We start from the raw sequence: 13,803 nt of genomic DNA, 5'->3' as shown, positions 1-13,803 counted from the left end.
AAGCAACAGACGCAAGAGCCCAGGTCCCAGGTCGTGCTAGTAAAATGAGATGTGCACATCTCAGCCTAGGAAAGTGAGAGTGTGGAAGGCCAAGCAGGAAGTGTGCAAGGCGGCGGCGGCAAAGGGACAAAGGGACGGTGGGCTGGCGGCTGTGGACACTGAAGCCGGGGCAGAGCCGGGCAAACACCCAGCACGCGACACACCACCACCAATCTCCGAGTCCACGCCGGCAGGGCTATCTTTCAGGAACAAAGGGAAAAAGCCAAAAATATATTCAGGAAAACATCAACTGGGAGCATGGGCGCAAGAAGGGTGTCGCCGCAGGAAATGCTAAAGAGTATCCTGCAGACAGAAGGGCGACGCCCAACGTGCAAGCCTGAAAAAGAGCAAAGGAGAAAGAAAATGGACCTACAGTGCTAACCCTATACAAGAACTGACACTAAAAAATGAGTGACTCCTTCCACCGTGTGGAAGCACCCAGGCCAGGTCAACGAGCACGTACACGCAGTAAAGCAACCAAATGAAGGGGGTCCTACTGTAGAATCAGCCAGCATGAACCCTACGTCTGTTGTGCTACAGGATTCAAAAAGTCAGACCCAAAAGGCTACACATTCTAGGATCCCATCTGTACCACAGAAAAGGCAAAAGTACAGAACGGACACAGGCAGGCAGTCACTCGGGGCTGGTGAGGGAGAGGAGGCTGACAGTGGGGGTGGGGGGCACAGGGAAACTTGCAGGGGTAGAGCTGTTCCGTGGGGAGCCCCGTGGTGCTGGACTGGATCTGGGGCCAGCAGGACGCGCTCAAGCTTACTTTAATACGTGTACATAAGGACAGACAGACACAGAGTTAACTGCAGTCAGTTGATAACCGCACGCACACGGACTGGTGTGCCCACGCATCCGCTGACTGACCCAGCAGTGACCGCACCCGGCGCCCCGGTCTTGGTTTCTACTAGCACCAAACGAAAGGAACCAGGGCCCCTCGAAGAAACGTGTGACTCCAGAACTGAGGCAGGGAGCGCAAGACGAGCCTGAAGAAAGCCAGAACGTGCTTCTAAGACAAAGGATGGGGCATGTCACCAGGACGCAGGGGCCGGACTGAAAAAGCTCCCAGTGGCCCGAGCCGGAACACTTAAAGCAACAAAAGAGATACGACGTAGTTTGAGGTTACAACAGAAAGTGTAACATAAATACACATGAGCTCACACTGATATCAATATGTGAGTAAATTAACTAATGGGGGAGAAGAGGCAACTCTCCCTTACAGAAGAATCACAAACAGAATGTGTGGCTACCCCTCCCTGTGGGAGGCGGCACGTAATTTCTGTCCCTTGAAGAGTGTGCTGGGCTCAGTGGCTCCCTCCCGAAGAGGAGAGTCTGGAGAAGGGGAAACCCGGCTGACCCGGCCTGGCAGGAGGCGGCTACAAGGGCACGTCGCCTCGGTGGTGAAATCCCTAATAACGACAATCATCAGAGAAACCCAGACTGAGGGAGAGTCCCCGAGTAGCTGACCAGTGCTATTCCAAATGGTCACCAGAAACTGAGATGCGGTCAGAGACCTGAGGAGACGAAGCAGATGAGGCGACTGAGAGTGATGTGGTCCTGGGCAGAGGCCCCGACGGAAAACTCGTGGCTAGAAAACTCCTGGGACCCAAGCGAGTCCGTACGCAGTTAGCAGTGACGCTGCAGAGTTAAGGCCTCAGCTCCGACACGTGTGCCCATGTCCACGATGCCAGCAGGACAAAATGGGGTGAGGGAGTACGGGAATGGCACCCACTCCACAACTCTGCTGTAAACTTCTAACTCTTCCCAAACTAAAAGCTTATTTAAACCAATGAACGGCTGGATAATAGAAGGCTGAACGAACTGTGGGACTAAAAATTATTTTTAAAAAAGGAAAGCAGGGGCACCTGGCTGGCAGAGTTGGTAGAGCGTACAATGCTTGATCTCAGGATCGTGAGTTCAAACCCCACGCTGGGCACAGAGTTTACTTAAACAAACAAATAGGAATGTGACACCCATTAGGATGGCTACTATAAAAAAGAGAAAACAGGTGTTGGTGAGTATGTGCACAGTTGGTGGAAATGTAAACTGAGGCAGCCACTGTGGAAAACAGTGTGGAGGTTTCTCGAAAATTAAAATTAGAATTACCATCTGATTTAGCACACTTATTGACATACACCGCCAAAGACTTGAAAGCACAGTCTCAAAGAGGTATTTGCACACCTTATCCACAGCAGCGTTACTCACGATGCCTAAAACGTGGAAGAGACTCAAGCATCCTCCCCCAGATGAATGGATTACCACAAAGCACTCTAATCATACTAAGGAATATTAGCCTTAAAAAGGAAGGAAACTTTGTCACAAGCTACAACACATATGAACCTTGAGGACATCATGCTAAGTGAAATAAGCCACTCGCGAAAAAAAAAAATAAACACATATTCCACTTACGTGTGGTATCTAGAATAGTCAAAATCAGAGACTGAGAAAGTAGAACGGTGGCTGCCAGAGGCTTGGGGAGGGGGAATGGGGACGTACTGTTTAAAGCGAACAGAGTTTCAGCTTTACAAGATGACAGAAGCTGTGGAGGTGGACAGTGGTGATGGCCGCATGACATTATGAATGCATTTAAAACAAATGGGCTGTGTGGGGCACCTGGGTGGCTCAGTGGTTAAGTACCTAATTCTTGGTTTTGGCTCAGGTCATGATCTTGGGGTCTTGAGATCGAGCAACTTGTCAGGCTCTGTGCTCAGTGGGGGAGTCTGCTTGAGATTCTCCCCCTCTCCCTCTGTCCCTCCACCCTGCTCTGTGCATGCCCCCCGTCTCTCTGTCTAAAATAAATAAGTCTTTAAAAAAAAAAAATGGTTAAGATGGAAAATTTTATGGTAAGTGTATTTTATAATAAAAAAATAACAAAAACATACACTGAGAGACTTATAGATGGAGTTTAAATATTCTAAGATCCTTATACTTTCAAAGACCAAAGTTACTGATTAAGTTTACACAGAGAAGTATAAATGTTCTATTTAATCTCACCAGTAAAAGAACAGAAACTGAGTATATTATTACTTCAAAATGGGTGAAGAAAGAACTAAAAAAAAGAAATCCCCTGATAAAAAATAATCCAAAGCCTTGCCCCTGCAAAAGGAGAAAGAAGGAAATAAAACAAACAGAAAGCCTAAAAATGAAACATAAGCTCAAACACATCAGTGATTACATGAAATGTAAATGAATTATACTATCCACCAAAAAGACACAGACTATCAGAAAAATTTTTAAAAATCAAGCCCCCACTGTTAAGCAGGACATAAAGTGAAACACAAGGACGCAAAGTTGTTGGAAGGGTAAGGACAGAAACACACCAGTGCCACGTCTGACCCATTTACACAGCGTTCTAAAGCACAACTGCCATGGAAATCAGGGTGCAGCTGACTTTGGGGTCGAGAGAACACAGCAGCAGGCCCAGCACTGTCGCGTGTCTTACCTGCGGGAGGATCATGTGGTGTTTATTGCGTACTTGTTTGTTAGGCTGTATGTACATTTCATGCAGTTTCTACTTTTCCATGTACATGCTGTATGTCACAGGGATTATTTTTCATTTTTTGTGTCACAGTTTAAAACAAGTATAAAAACATGTATTTTAGGGTGATCATTGTGGACCCCACCAGAGACGATTTTTCCAGGCCCTGCCTATGATCCAGATCTCACCTGCAATAATACAGATTAAAAACCAAGCTTGCTCACTGTCTAAAGTAATGTGAACTGAGGCCAGCTAGAATCCAAAGTTTAAAATACAGAATTTTGGGGCGCCTGGGTGGCTCAGTGGGTTAAGCCTCTGCCTTCAGCTCAGGTCATGATCCCAGGGTCCTGGGATCGAGCCCCGCATCAGGCTCTCTGCTCAGCAGGGAGCCTGCTTCCCGTCCCCTCTCTGCCTCTCTGCCTGCTTGTGATCTCTGTCTGTCAAATAAGTAAATAAAATCTTTTAAAAATTTTTTTAAAAATAAATAAATAAATAATAAAATACAGAATTTTAACACAACACTTTCAAACCAGTCAATTCAGCATCTAATGAATTTTCTTCCAAATGCTAAAACAAAACAAACAATTAATAAATGTAATTAATCCAACATATATGGAATTCATGCCAGGCCCTGTGGCAGAAACAAACCCCACACACACAACTGACTATGGGAGAGATGAAGGCCAGGCCCAAGGAACACGCCACAACATTTGGGCAATGAGAAAATGAGGGAAGTCAGACATGACCACTAGCCTCAATGCATGAAAGGCAACCTTCTCTCTTCAACATCGGGAAGGAAAGATCAAAGGTCCCAAGGAAAGGAGACTGAGGCTCCATCAGAAGGGTCTCCAGAAAGACCTTCTGTGCAAGGGTGACACCAAGGAAATGAGGCCTGCAGGGGAAGCTCTGTATCCAACTCTCTTTGTTCTGAGCTTCTACTCTTGAAGAGACAGGACCCTTCAGATATTGAGTCCTTTCTCTGGTTTGGATTTCCACCACAAGACGGAGAAATCCTCTGACAAGGAACACACTTTAACAGAGAACCCTGAAGAATACCTTTGTGATATCCTCAGGCTGTTCCAAGTGGTCGCCATCCAGCTTCTGCTGTGGCTGCTCCGAGTGCCCTGTCCTCTCTCCACTGGGGTCCTCCAGCTAAGAAGGAAGGGCCAGAGAAGAGCATTTACAGCAACGTCCAGAGCCGCAACCTCAGGCCTTCCACCCGCACACCCAAATGCCCGCACCAATTCCATTCCCACCTGCTCAAAATGCACGTTCCTCCATAAACAATTCTCAAACCCTAAACATTTTTTATGCAACCATTTCCCTAATGATGTCACTGCTCTTCTATTTTTTAAGATTTGACTTATTTATCTGGGGGTAGGGAAAGGCAGAGGGGGAAGGAGAGGGACAAGCAGACTCCATGCTAAGCGCAGAGCCCAACATGGGGCTCGGTCCCAGGATCCTGAGATTAGGACCTGAGCCAAAACCAAGAGCTGGATGCTTAACCGACTGAGCCCCTAGGCGCCCTGCTGCTCTTCTATTTAATGAATTCTGCCTCATTTCACTGTGCATGACACTTAAATTACCAAATTTTAGTTTCTCAATAAATTCTAATCTTTCAAACACATGCATATTTCCTAAGCTCTTTTTATTTAAGTTCAAATATTTCATCCTCAAGATTTTCCATTTTCAAATAGCTTGTTTTATTATAAGAATACCGTAGGAGCGCCTGTGTGGCTCAGTTGGCTAAGGGTCTGCCTTCAGCTTACATTGTGCTCTCAGGGTCCTGGGATCAAGCCCCACATAGAGCTTCCTGCTCAGCAGGGAACCTGACTTTCTCCCTCTCCCTCTGTGCCTCCCCCTGACTCATGCTCGGGCTCTTGCTATCTCTCTCTCAAATAAATAAATAAATAAAATCTTTAAGGCGGGGGGGGAAGAATACCGTATATGATACAGAAAACACACAAAATACATGTTAATCGACTGTTACATCACGTTGCTGGTAAGGCTTCCGGTCAACAGTAGTTATGTTTCGGGAAGTCAAAAGTTATAGGCCTATTTTCAACTGCATAGGGGGGTCAGTGCCCCAACCCCCTTGCTGTTGAAGGGTCAACTACATACACAAATATTCTAGTTAGTATATTTGTTTTACACAGGAGTGAGGATTAGCAATTATGAAACTAATCTGTGTATATTTTAAGACTGAGGAAGTAAGTGAATTTATTGTAGATAGGACGCCAGGTTTCTCACTATTGGTAAAAGGAGTTAAGATAAGGAGAGGGGTGAGAAGCTAGAATGATTCCTGTGATGTTGGATGGGAACTGAAGGTACTAGTGTGAACTCATGGTTTTTGTTATACGCAGAGACTGACAAAGAAACAGAGACCTAGCTCTCTGTTAAAGCAGCCTGGAACCAAAGACACCCCAATAGCAATGAGCACACCTATCATCCGGATATTGGTTTCTAAATACCATTCTCCACTAAAAGAAACCAGAGCTCCTTGAAGAATTGGCTGGTAACAGTCTGAAAAGGACAAAACAAACTTGGGAAATCTCTGTCCCAAGATGCAAAGAACTAAGGTACCAAAAACGAGGACATGTAGGAAAGGCAGATGCCAATTCAAAGGCACACCCAATGGCCAAATCTCTGTATTCCGGCAACGAAATAGACACTGGCGTGGTTGCTGTAATGGAGCAAAACCTACAGAATAAACGCAGGGTGCCTGGCTGGCTCAGGTGGTGAGACCGTGACTCTTGATCTCGGGGTCAAGTGTGTAAGCCCCATGTTGGGTGTAAGGTTTACTTAAAAAAGGGAAAAAAAAAAAGAGAGAGAGAGAGAGAAATCCCTAAATCCACACTAGCATACACAACTGGACACACAAGCAGACTAGAGGGAAACAACAGCTCCTCCTCACAGCAGGACGTCAACACACCATGACAGAATGACAGACACAGAAATCATCATTTGGCCAACACCACCATAACAACTGCGGCAAGCAACCATCACCAATGGAAGGTAAAATTAGTGGAGGAAAGCAGGAGAAATAGGGCTTTGCAGGGTCTCTCTCTTCCCACGATACACTTACTAACTCCAAAGTTAAAAACAGTGACTTCTCTATCAAGGGACATCTGGCAGGTCCCATAGTAACTCAGTGATCAAAGCTGACCTTACCAGTAGTAGTGAGACTACTATGTATCAATACCACCTGCACAGAGCAGGGAATCCTCACGTCTACCCTGTTCTCACCAAAACTTATAACCTGATTTTAATCAGAAGGAAACATCAAACAATCCCAAACTGACAGGCATTCCACAAAATGACTAGTGAGGGATTGCCCAGGTGGCTCACCAGGTTAAGCTTCTACCGTCAGCTCAGTTCAAGATCCCACGGTCCTGGGACTGAGTACGGCTTGGGGCTCCCTGCTCAGTAGGGAATCTGCTTCTCTCTCCCCCTCTGCCCCTCCCCCTGGCTTGTGGGCGCACGCTCTCTCTTTCTCAAATAAAAATAAAATCTTAAAAAAAAAAAATACCTACCAGTGACTCTTCGAAGATGTCCAACTTATAAAAGACAAGGTAAGACTGAGAAAGTGTCTCAGACTGGAGGAGACTAAGATGGCAGGACACGGAGGTGCAGTACATAATCCTGGACCGGAAAAAGGGCAGCAGTGGGACCAAGAGAGAACCCTGAACACGCTCCATCCATTAGCTCACGGTCCTGTTTCAGCGTGAACTGAAACAGATTACGATCTTCGTGCGGCAACACAAGACGTTAACACTTCAGGAATCGGAGCGAACGGTGTCTATAAACCCTGGGCTAATTTTTGCAAATTTTTTCTTAAGTTGAACATTATTTCAAAATGAAAAGCTAAAATATATAGAACACTTAACTTAAAATTAAAAAACTTCTCTGACTTGAAAGCAAAAATAAAACCACCATTAATTATAAGTCATGAGCTTTTCTCCTCAAGGAGCCGTGGAGAAAACATGCAGGGAAGAGCCCTGGAAGCCAAGTCTCAGGCCTCTGGGTGTGGCGCCTTCACCTGCGCGCGGAGTGATGGAGACGCGGCTGTGAGGGCGGCGACCCCACCCCAGGACAAGCACAGAGGAGGACAGTGACCCCCAGGCCTGCAGTGGGGGATCAAGCTGACCCAAAGGCTGGGCCCACAGAGTGCTGGCCAGCTGCCCCCACCGATGCGGGAGTACAACAGCGACGTCTTCCAAATTTCTAAAAGTAAAATTCCAGATGTGTAGGTAGAATATCATAAATTTACACGCTGGCAATGATGCCATTTTTCCAGTAAAGCATGCCAGACGCATCAGGGGTTTTCGTCAAATTCTGCCCTCAGCCACCAGCATTCCAGCCGCTCCCAGCAAACACCGACCCCTGCCCCTGCTCTGCCGCACACGGCAAGGGCCCTCGCTAAGGTACCCAAGAAGCCACAATGCAACCCACCCACAGGCGACCAGGAGGCCAGGTGGGCGCACACCTGCCCCCGACTGGGCCTCAAGCAGAGAGCAGGGCCTCGTCCAGCCAGTCGCCACTCCCGGAACGCCTCCACCCAGGCCTTCTCCATCCCGACATTCAGAGAGAAAGTGAAGAACAAAGACCGGGAGCGGATGAAGGAATATTACGGTTTAAGTGTCCAAAGAAAAGCCTGTTAAAGGGGCTGATACAGCCACACCCAGGGAACACTGATAAAATCTCCATTACCAAAGCAACAACCAATACTGACGCTTGCCTTCAGTCAATCCAAAATCACAGAAGATAAGACACTTACTAGGAGTGAAAACACAAAATACATTCCCTTTTTCATAAAGTGAAACTCTCTTTCCCGACCTTTGACAGGCAAAAACAGACCAAAGTTGCTGGTGCTGCGAAGTTGCACCGTGCTGAGAACACCCACCTGCGCTGCCTGTGCTCCCTCGGGGGTGTCACTGCACGACGCGTCTTCGCAAACGTCCCCTCTTCCCAGGAGTCCACCATCCTTGGTGGCTACCGGGCCCTCCTCCTGGACAGGCGCATCGACAGCCGGGCCCTTCCTCTTCGCCGTCTTTTTCTTCGGATGCGCACAGTCACCTTTTGTTTTTCTCTGTCGGAAGTGAGCAAGCTGCGCAAAAACGTAGAGAAGTAGTAAAGGCAAAGGTAAGTAAGAAAAAAGTAACAGAACCACAAAGCCAGTGAGCTGGTGGGGAACATGAGGCTGTGGGGCTGGCTCAGTGTGCTCGGCCAAACCTCGCCAGACCCACAGATCAACCAGCAGATCCCTGTCCCACAAACCCTGCCTTCATTACTATCTGCAACGCCAGCATTGAAGTTGAGAATTCTACGCGAACAGTCCCACAAGAAGAACTGCTAATTACGCCTGTATACAGACAAAAGAAAGCAATACGGCCAACGGGCAGAAGAGCTCTTCTAGCCCCTGGCAGTTCACAGAAAAATACTTTCAATCGTATTGAAAAAAAAAAAAAATACATCTATTTAAAAGACTGATAGCTTTATCAAGGCATGCTTAAGGTTTAAAACTATGTAAATGCTAAATCTCTTTTTGCTCCCATTTTCCCCCAGTCGAGGAAATACATAGCCGAGCCAAAACTTCCTAGCCACAGATTCTGAGGCAAGATACAGAAATAGCAAAAAATTAATTAAGCCAGGTCAATCTACGATCCTCCTTTATGGAATCAGATGTTCTATTTTCCATGACACAGCTAACAGTGCACCAGGGACCTCCACAGAGTGTCACCCATCAAAAGACACAACCGAGCTCTGCTCAATCCCTCAAACTAGAGGGTTTTAGACTCTGTTCCCACACCATCTCCCGTAAGATCTTACTCGAAGGTAAGAGATCTAACATCAGCTTTTCCCGAGACACTAGCTCCTTCAAATAACAGCTGTACTCATAAAAGCAAATGCATTTAACAAACATTTGTGTCAATGCAGAAGTGCACACTTCCACAGACACAGAAAAATTACATAAGGCCACTTACATGAGAAAAACCATCTGGTCATCACAGCCTGCCTTCCAAACCAGCCCCACATTCCTCCTTTTATGCCCACTCCGTCAACTCTGTCCCCAGGTTCCCTCCCACAACACCATCCTCAAGTCTGGCCTGGGGTCTCCAGCAAGAGGTGCCCTGCTTCTTCCTGCAACAGGGTGAACCTTCCTCATCACCCCCAGCGCTCCGTCAAGCATGTTTATGCTCACACACTACGGCAAGCTCGGGGGGAAAAACACGTCAAATACTGAACTCCGGCTCAGTTTTGTCTCCTGGCCCATGTACATGCCAGGCACATGGAAAGGAGAAAAACAGGCCACCACCTCCCTCCTCAAACCCCAGTCACAAGTTCTGCTTCCCAGGAAGCCTGAATGAGGCCACCCTGTCCTCTCCCTGTCACCCTGCGGTTAGACGCTGCTACACCAGTCACTAAGTGTGTGAACGGCCTCTTTAATGCAGTGGCCCTGGGGTTCCCTCCAAGGGAGATCAGCACTGAGTATCTCCACGAGCTGGTCCAGGTTCAAGTCCCAATGTCTGGCCACACCTGAGCTCACGCACGCAGCAACATCCCGTGGCTCTACCCGCTCACGGGAGCCACCGCATGCACTCTCCCTCATCCCTGGGCCAGTAGGTAACTCACTCCCCGGGGAAGCAGCCAGAAGGGGGAGCAGGGGGGAGGGCAGGGAGTCACAGCCTAAGTGCCTGTGTGCTCCCCTCTGCGGCCACCGCCCGGGTCATGCCGGTTCACGGCTCAAGCCCCACGATATGCCCCTGACAGAGAGTACCAGTGTTGACGTGAAAACCCAGGCAGAGGCAGGAAGACCCACGCACCCTGCAGCCGCCCGACTCTGGAGCACAGAGCTCCCCAGGGCTTTCACAACCTAGTGTCCCTCGGGGGTGTCCCCTGTCCAGCTGTGGGGCGTCCCCAGGAAGCCCGGCGTGAGGGGCTGCCACCAGCAGAGCTCCTCGCCCAGCCCTGAACAGCAACGAGGCCGCAAGAGCTTCTGGACCCCGGGCTGGCAGCGGGCGCTCTGCAGTGTGGACAGGCCATGTGCTCCTGGCCACCACTCCAAAACTTCTTTCATATTAAAAAAAAGGCTGCAGGGGCGCCTGGGTGGCTCAGTGGGTTAAAGCCTCTGCCTTCAGCTCAGGTCATGATCTCAGGGTCCTGGGATGGAGCCCCGCATCGGGCTCTCTGCTTGGTGAGGAGCCTGCTTCCTCCTCTCTCTCTGCCTGCTTCTCTGCCTACTTGTGATCTGTCTGTAAAGTGAATAAATAAAATCTTTAAGGAAAAAAAAAAAGCTGCATAATTCCAAGTGAAACGCTAATCTGCACGTGGTTTTAAACGGGCGGGAATGGAGTCGAATCCTGGAGAGAGGTAAATCACGGGCCCTACGAGTGGTCCCCGAGCCCCGAGTTCTGGGGGACGGGGCCGCGGCAGGTGCAGGTGCACGGGTGTGCGACGAGCCGGCCTTCCAGGACAACGACGACGCGCGGGGCGGGGGCGGCGCCAGCCCCTTCACCGCCAGCCCGGGCTCCACTTCCTACTGGGGACCGCGCGTTCCTAGGCCACCCGTGTCCATCAGGGCGCTACTGGCCGAGACGTCCCGGCGCCTCCCCTGGAAACGCGGGAAGGCGCGGGAGAGAGCGGAAAGGGCCCGGGCTGGGGCGGGAGCCCGGCAGGCCGCGCGCTGCCGAGATCTGGCCCCACCCCGCCCGCCGGCACTGCCCCTCCCCGCCGTGCGCTCCCACGGGCGTCCGCCCCGCCCTGCGCGCAGGCGCAGCCTCGCAAAACCCCCGGCATGCCCCGCGCCTGGCCTCCTGGCGCCCCTGCCCTCTCCGCACGTCCTCGACCGGTGATTGGCTGCAGCCGCCGTGGGGGCGGGGCCGGGCAAAGGGCGGCGGATTCAAGATGGCGGCGGCCAGGAGGGGGCTTCCTGCCGAGTCGGCGGGAAGGGCTAGACTGTGGCGGCGGTCCCTGCCTGCCCGCACCCGCTCCTAGCACGGAACAGGCGCAGTCACCGGAACCCGCCCTTGGGAACCCACGCTGGGACAGTGGGGGGAGGAGGCGGCGCTGTCGTTTACCTTCGCTCTCCCGGCCTCCACCTTCCTGCGCCGCTGCTCCTGCTCGTCTTCTTCCATGCCCTCCAGGGCTTCTCGCGGGGCGCCCGAGAGGTGACGGGGTCGAAGGCCGCCGCCTTCGCTCTATTTACACTCCCTCCCCCTAGTCTGGGCTCGCCCTCCCCCCGCGACAACTGTCACGCAGACGTGAGCCCGGCTCCGCCCTCGGCGTGCGCCCTCCGCCCGCCGCCAATCCCGGAGGGGGGGGGGGGTCGCGCTCCTGCCCTCGCGCACGCGCGGTCAGGGCGGTGCGACCCAGGTCCCGCCCCTGCCGGCTGCTGGCCTCCCATTGGCGCGATGATGATCCCGCCTCCCAGCAGGACCAATGGTGGAGCGCGGAGGCCTCGGCTGTCTCTGTGATTGGCCGGGTTTAAAGGGGTCCTCCGTGCCCGATTAGAGAGCGGCCGGCTCGGCGCTGGCGCGCAGGGCGGCTAGGTTCGCGCTGCCTCCCGGGCCGCACCCGAGCTTCGACGGCCCTTGGAGCGAGCGCGGTCCTGAGCTTTCGTCCGCGGTCCTGTTAGCGGGGAGCGAGGCGTGGCCGCGGCCCGTCCGTGCAGGTGGCAGGCGCAAGGGCGGCGGGAGCCCGCCGGGAAGAGGCCGCAGCGTCGGGGGCCGCGGCCGTCCCGCACCTGCTCTCTGCGCGCGCTCGCTGCGCCGTGCGGGGCCTCGGGCGCGCGCCTGCCTCCCGCCGGCGGCCTGGGCGCTAGGGCGGGCTCCGCGGTCCCGGTCCGCACGTCCGCGCTAAAGCAGCGCCCGGGGACCCCGCGGGAGCCGCCGCACGGCACGGGCCTGTCCTCGTAGGGGCCGGGGCCGCGGGGCGCCCTGCCGAGCGCCCTTCGGTGCCCTCGAGACTGGGTTGCGGTCGGCCGGCGTCGGCGAAGGTCGCGCCCCCCACGACGGCGGCGGGACGCGGGCTTGGAGCGGGGCTGCCCACGGGGACCGCGGCCGGAGGGCCGCGCTGGCCTTGCCCGGGGCAGTGCTGCCGGGACGCGTCCTGGGCTCTGGGGCTCCTGCTCGCCTGTCCCCGCGCCTCTGCCTCGGCGTGTGCGGGCAGTGCGAGCCCCGCGTGCTCCCTGGTGAGACCCAACGAGGGTCACGGCGGGAGCGCCCGGGGCACCTGCGGGGCTCCGGGGGTTGAGCCTGTGCCTTCGGCTCAGGTCATGATCTCAGGGTCCTGGGATCGAGCCTCGCATCGGCCTCTCTGCTCAGCGGGGAGCCTGCTTCCTCCCCCACCCTCTACCTGCTTGTGATCTCTGTCAAATAAATAGATAAAATCTTAATAATAATAGCGCCTCCAGCCAGCCGCGTGCAGAGGGACCCTTGCGGACCGTTGCGCATCCCTCACGCGGCGAGTCCGTGGTCCACGCAGCCACGACCCCCTCGGACCCCTTGGCGGATGCTGGAAACCAACCCCGGAGAGCGCTCCTGGGTCAGACCACAGCCCTGTGGCAGCTCTCGGTCTCCGCTAGCAGAATATGGTGATTTGAGCCACGCGCGAGGCTCCCAAGACCGGGGCGGCCGAGCGCTGGGCCGACCTCCCAGGAGCCGCTGCGGGCCTAGAACCCGACTCGCTGCATCGTCACCCGCTGGGCTCCCTGGGAGGCTCCGCAGGGCACGTGCCCACGGCCTTCCCCCGCGGGCTTGGTCACTGGTCTCCCGCCGTTCCCTAGACCCCCACGGCCGTCTCCATGGTCCTTCTCAACTGTATCGTTGATCTCTTCATTTATTTTTAACAATTAAAATGCCGTCCAAGTAAATTTTTTTTTTAAAGATTTTATTTATTTGACAGAAAGAAATCACAAGTAGGCAGAGAGGCAGGCAGAGAGAGAGAGAGGAAGCAGGCTCCCTGCTGAGCAGAGAGCCCGATGTGGGGCTCGATCCCAGGACCCTGAGATCATGACCTGAGCCGAAGGCAGAGGCTTAACCCACTGAGCCACCCAGGCGCCCCCGTCCAAGTAAATTTTTAATGAGATAATGAGATACTCAACCCAAGGAGGATCCGAACTCTCACTCCCTGTGTATGAGCTGCACAGGGACTTCCACGCAGGGGGACTCCAGAAAGGGGATAAAAATAGCAGCTGTGGAGTGAAGAAGCACCCCGGCTGGGTGATCGGGGTTGAGGTCAGCAGTGACGAGTCAGGGGGGCCGCCCGCACAGTGACAACTC

The 13,803-nt window shown here is 52.7% G+C and overlaps 1 protein-coding gene across 3 annotated transcripts in view; it reads right to left on the bottom strand.

The window, feature by feature from the left end:
- The window catches only part of LOC111155811 (pericentrin), a 117,026-nt gene extending 105,297 nt beyond the window's left edge, over positions 1-11,729 (bottom strand). For all 3 annotated transcript variants that reach the window (XM_022516219.1, XM_022516220.1, XM_022516221.1), the window contains exons 1-3: positions 11,602-11,729; positions 8,427-8,630; positions 4,580-4,675 (exon numbers count right to left, since the gene is read on the bottom strand). In XM_022516219.1, coding sequence (XP_022371927.1) covers positions 4,580-4,675; positions 8,427-8,630; positions 11,602-11,658 — 357 coding nt within the window. In that variant the 5' untranslated portion in view covers positions 11,659-11,729. The remainder of the gene's footprint in view (positions 1-4,579; positions 4,676-8,426; positions 8,631-11,601) is intronic.
- Between the last annotated feature and the right edge of the window lie 2,074 nt (positions 11,730-13,803).

This window comes from Enhydra lutris, unplaced genomic scaffold (genome assembly GCF_002288905.1).
Source record: "Enhydra lutris kenyoni isolate GAN:26980312 unplaced genomic scaffold, ASM228890v2 scaffoldscaffold43, whole genome shotgun sequence".
NCBI classification, from domain to species: Eukaryota; Metazoa; Chordata; class Mammalia; order Carnivora; family Mustelidae; genus Enhydra; species Enhydra lutris.
The sequence above is the reverse complement of the archived record's forward strand: the minus strand, read 5'-3'. Positions and strand labels throughout refer to the sequence as shown.